We start from the raw sequence: 4,939 nt of genomic DNA on the forward strand, positions 1-4,939 counted from the left end.
GAGTCACCGAGACCGCGCTCGTCGTCGTGATCCTCCTCAACGGCGACATCGATTCCGGCGGCACCTCCTGGAGATGATCCTCATCTGCCAGAACCTTCCCAACAATCTCTAGAGCCTTAACAAGCACATCCGGGGCGTCACGCTCCAGTTCCTCTGCTGGTTGAGCAAGTCGGAGATTGTCCAGCTGTTGATTTCATCAATTCTGGCCAATCTAGTCAGAGATTGAGGTCTGCAAACATGGATAACGTTCTTCTTCTTCTTTTTTGATCGGAGATCATCTTTTTGTTTTTATTTTGGTCAGAGAGATCTGGTTTTTTTCCTTTTTTTTTTCAATATAATGGTTATTAAATGATAATATCTTGATTATTGGAGTAATTAGTCTATTATTGGGAGGTAATAAGTATTTAGCGGAGGTCAATTAACATTTATTGCGGGTAGTAAACTTATATCAACATTTATTGACCCAATATTGCTTCTATAATTTTTTTTGAGATGTAGGGATTTGCCTTAGAGGTAAAAGCTTCCTTTCTAACTCGATTACTAGGGATCAGTAACTGATTATTGGGGTTCAGTAACTGATTATTTGGGGCCAGTAACTAAGTTATTGGGGGTCAGTAATTGATTATTAGGGGTCAGTAACTGATTATTAGGGTTCAGTAACTGATTATTGGGGGTCAATGACTGATTATTGGGGGTCAGTAACCCAGTTATTGGGAGTCAGTAACCGAGTTACTGGTGACCGGAATCCGACGACCGGAAAAAATCCGAGTTACTGGGGGTCAGTAACTGAGTTACCGGTGATCGAAATCCGGCCACTAGAGAAAATATGAGTTACTAGGGGTCAATAATGGCGACCGAAGAAATTTCCGGCATCCGGTGACCGGAGTCCGGCAGCGGGTGACCGGAGTCCGGTGAGGTTCCGGCTAAATTATTCTTTCTCTTCTAGTTTCTCTCTCTATACATGTTGAAGTGGTGAGGGTAAAATTGTCTTAAAAATATATAAAAATTATTTTTTATTATGACATTAATAAAGATTTGTGTATTTGAGCATAAAAAAAGTTACCTTATATTGGAATAGGCACATGAAAAAGATTATCATTAGAATAGAGAATGAGATGTTAAAATTAGTATTAAATGGGTATTTTTCCTATAATATTCTTCATGCAACAATTGATATTGGACGACCAAATATATGAGTTGTTAATTTAGGAAGTGTTATAGTTATGAGGATTAGAACAGATGTGTATATTAGTTTTGCTTTCAAAACATGTGATGTTGTTGCGCATACTTGGTCTGCATGATACTCCTCCCATCATTGGTTGGAGATATTCATCATCTACATTCTAGCTATCCTTCTAAATGTTCACTGTTAAGCGTGGAGCTAATTTCCTCACTAATGCTTTAACTAAATACGGTCGTTCATCTCAAACACAAAATTGGAGTTATACTCTTCCCCATTCGGCTCGACATGCTCATTTGTTTGACTTTCTCATCAATTTTGGGTGTTATAGATGCTGCGTGTTGTAATGTTTTCTTTTTTCCAAAAAGAAATGTTGATGTGCATAGATTAGATATTCTTGCCTTTGAATACAATTGTCATGCCTGTTCAAAAAAAAAAGAATACAATTGCCATGCATTTTAGTTTATGTTTTTTTAGTTATTTAGACCTACATTTGTTCGATGAGTAAAGTTTTATACACTACCATGGAAAAAAAATGTGAGGAGGTGTAAATGTCAAGGAAATCCTAAAAAAAATAAGGGAAAGCCAAACCCTGTTCCTCCAAAATCCCAAATCTCTCTCTTCTCTTCAAGCTCCCGCACATAAACCCAACCAATATCTCCATCATTCCCTTCCCTCAAAACCCCAAATTGACGGGCCCTCTTCTTCGTCTTCAAGCTCCGGCACACAAACCCAACCAAGGTATCTTCACTATCCATCATTCTTTTCCTCAATCAATAATTTCTGAGTAGATCGGCCGCGCAAGAAGGCCCATATGATTTTAATTCCATCGCTTTTAGGGTTATCGATTATACGTGAATTGAAATCTTGGGTCTTTTGATTTGGATATATGTTCTTTAGCTTAATTTTAGTTTCGATTGAAACTAATGCTGCACAGGGAACAATTGAGTTGAAAGACAAGTTCTTGATGTGCTAAATTTGTTGTTAGTTTACTTTAGGTCGATTTCAGCTTGAAATTTTAATACCCTGAATGTGTATGGTGGCATGATTCCTGTTTTTCGAACAATACTAGCTTTAGTTTTATGTTAGAGACTACGACATGGTTTTGGTTCATGCGGGTTGAGTTAGCAGTTTGATACTTGTTCCGGCTGTTACTTCAACCTAATTAATTTGAAATCTGCTACTCTTGTGCCTCTTTCTTCCTGATTCATTCTTGATGATCTTGTTATGTTTGGTTTCATGATCTTATTGGCCACATATGGTGATAGTAGATGAATGTGGATGATCTAATTACTGTTTAAATGCAGGGTGTTAAGAACATTTGGGGACTGTGTTCGGGGATAGTTTCTCCGAAGTTGGGATTGGTCTTCGAGGGGAAGGCAGTTCTGCTTGTTCTGATTTGAACATGTCGAGTAAGAAAGAAGAGAAGGCTCAGGCTGCAGCAGAAAGGATCAAGGCTCAGGCCTTGAGTGCTGCAAAAGGTCTTAGTCGAGCTCAGGCTGAAAGGGCGGCTGCTGCTGCTGCACGAAATGTTAACGCTTATGGGCAGAAGGAAGAAGGACCCAGCAGATGGCAGGAGAAAAGGGAAGCCAAGAGACAGATGTATTTGATGAGTACTGAAAAAGCAGTGAGACTGGGTGAGAGGAAAGACCTGAAGGCAAATATATCTACTGTTGGTAGTGCAGCTTCACAATGCCAGAAGTGTTTCCAACCTGGGCATTGGACATATGAATGTAAGAATGAACGTGTTTATATCTCAAGGCCATCTAGGACTCAGCAACTGAAAAATCCTAAACTGAAGATGAAGGTGTCACTATCCTATGATCTGGATGTTGCGGATCCAGATACTAAAAAGGAAGAAAAGAGTGAAAAGTCATCGAAGAAAAGCAAGAGGAAACATAGGGGAGGTTCTGATTCTGGCAGTGATAGTGAAGCTTCAGTTTTTGAGACTGATAGTGGGGAATCATCAGTTACAGGTTCTGATTATTCTTCTGAAGGGAGTAGTTCAGATTACAGTTCATCATCTGATTCTGAGGAGGAGAGAAGGCGCAGGAGGAAGAAGAAGAAGCAAAAGATAAGGCGTAAAAGATACTCCTCATCATCTGAGTCTTCTGATTCAGGGTCTTCTGAATCTGATTCTGATGATAGGAGAAGCCGGAAGAAGAGCAAGAGGCACAGCAGAAAGCGTTAAACTAAGGTACTTGAGCAGAAGGAGAATGTTGGTGGATAGTTCAAGTCTGTCGTGTATTACCAATCAATTGATGAATGCTTTTGTATGTTATCAATTTGGGGCCAACACATCCTCGTGGATGTTTCCCTGACATTTATTTCTTTTCGACTGTGTTGCTTTATTTGAAGTTGTACTGTAATACTTCCCATGGTTACTTTTATGAATTTGAGCTTTTCTTGGTAGATTTCCATTGGTTTCAGTTTGAAGAGCAGTGGTAGCGTTTGAATATTAGGCATATCATATTAATTTTGTGGAGAGCGTATTCAGCGCACCCGGGTGCGCGGCGCACCCGGGTGCGCTGTATAATTTTCAAATTTTGTGATGGCGAGTTGAATCACCTCTAACAGTGGCATCGCCTGTGAGGCTATGACCGATATGGCGATTAAACCAAACGTTGTATTGGCTTATGATTTTCAGGAGTCAACGATGTGAAAAGAAAAAGAAATGTTTAGAATTATGGGAAGTTGAAATCCACATTCCCTACAATCAGAGTGCTAGAGTTTGGTTGCTGAGTAGGTTCCCAAATAGTGGGAAGTATGTTCACCCTTGAACCTAATTGTACGCATTAGAAGGGTGCTATATAGGTTTGACAGTTATGGTTTAGAGGGTTCACCTTTTGTACCCTAGCTAGGTGGAAATGGATTGATCCTTTGTTTTTTATTTTATTTTTATTTTTTATCACATATTACAACTTCGTGAGTCGAACTCATAACCTCTCACTTATTAAAAGAAAACTATGCCACTAAACCAAATGGTATTGGGCGATTGATCCTTCCTTAGAATGAAGTGTAAATTTTCAACCAGATAATTCAATTTTGTACAGATTTGATAGTTTGCCATTTAATAACAAAGAGAAAACACCATTTTCATCTCACTTCCAAGCATCTGGACTCCATGATAGAGATTTTCATACTCCCCTTCATCAGTTTCACTCTTGCACTCTTCTTTTTAACATGAGATTAAATATTTACATTGGTAAGACTCTTTTTCATTCTCCATTCATCTAGTCGGAGAACTCTTCTAATTTGTTACCGTTTATTTTCGATCTTTGATGTTAGATCGAGCTGTCAGATTTATGCTCTTTATTACTTCTTACTGATCATCTTCTAACTATCTCAGTTGAGGGTTAGCTCTTTGTCCAGAACCATATGATTCAACAAAATCACCAACATAAATTAAAATCAAAGTTTTAAAGTTGAACTAGAAGTCTAGAACCGTAAAATTTCAACAAAATGACCAACATAAATCAAAATTGAAGTTCTAAAATTGAAAAGCATCTAATATTAGGGGACAACAACAAAATTGACAATCAAAATAGAACTCTACAAAGAACAAGAACAATCGTCGAACTCTATCTCATGCTTCAAAATCATCATCTCCATCAACTTGAGAATTAGAATTCTCATCGAAAACTAGAAGATCACAATCCAAATTACCACCACGGACACCATCACTACCATAATCACTATCATCACTACTTAAATTAGGGGAATTGTATCTTCGTATCAACATATGCAATATATATGAAG

At 38.3% G+C, this 4,939-nt stretch overlaps 1 protein-coding gene across 1 annotated transcript; it reads left to right on the forward strand.

Moving 5' to 3' along the window:
- The first annotated feature begins 1,719 nt into the window (after positions 1 to 1,719).
- LOC101312037 lies at positions 1,720 to 3,591 on the forward strand. The gene is made up of 2 exons (XM_004295047.1): positions 1,720 to 1,921; positions 2,488 to 3,591. The coding sequence occupies exon 2, from the start codon at positions 2,586 to 2,588 to the stop codon at positions 3,369 to 3,371; it is 786 nt and encodes a 261-aa protein (XP_004295095.1). The 5' UTR covers positions 1,720 to 1,921; positions 2,488 to 2,585; the 3' UTR covers positions 3,372 to 3,591.
- Positions 3,592 to 4,939: the final 1,348 nt, after the last annotated feature.

The sequence above is a fragment of the Fragaria vesca genome, linkage group LG3 (genome assembly GCF_000184155.1).
Source record: "Fragaria vesca subsp. vesca linkage group LG3, FraVesHawaii_1.0, whole genome shotgun sequence".
NCBI classification, from domain to species: Eukaryota; Viridiplantae; Streptophyta; class Magnoliopsida; order Rosales; family Rosaceae; genus Fragaria; species Fragaria vesca.

Coding starts and splice junctions, on each gene's coding strand:
- LOC101312037 (XM_004295047.1), top strand. CDS start 2,586: ATGTCGAGTAAGAAAGAAGAGAAGGCTCAGGCTGCAGCAGAAAGGATC.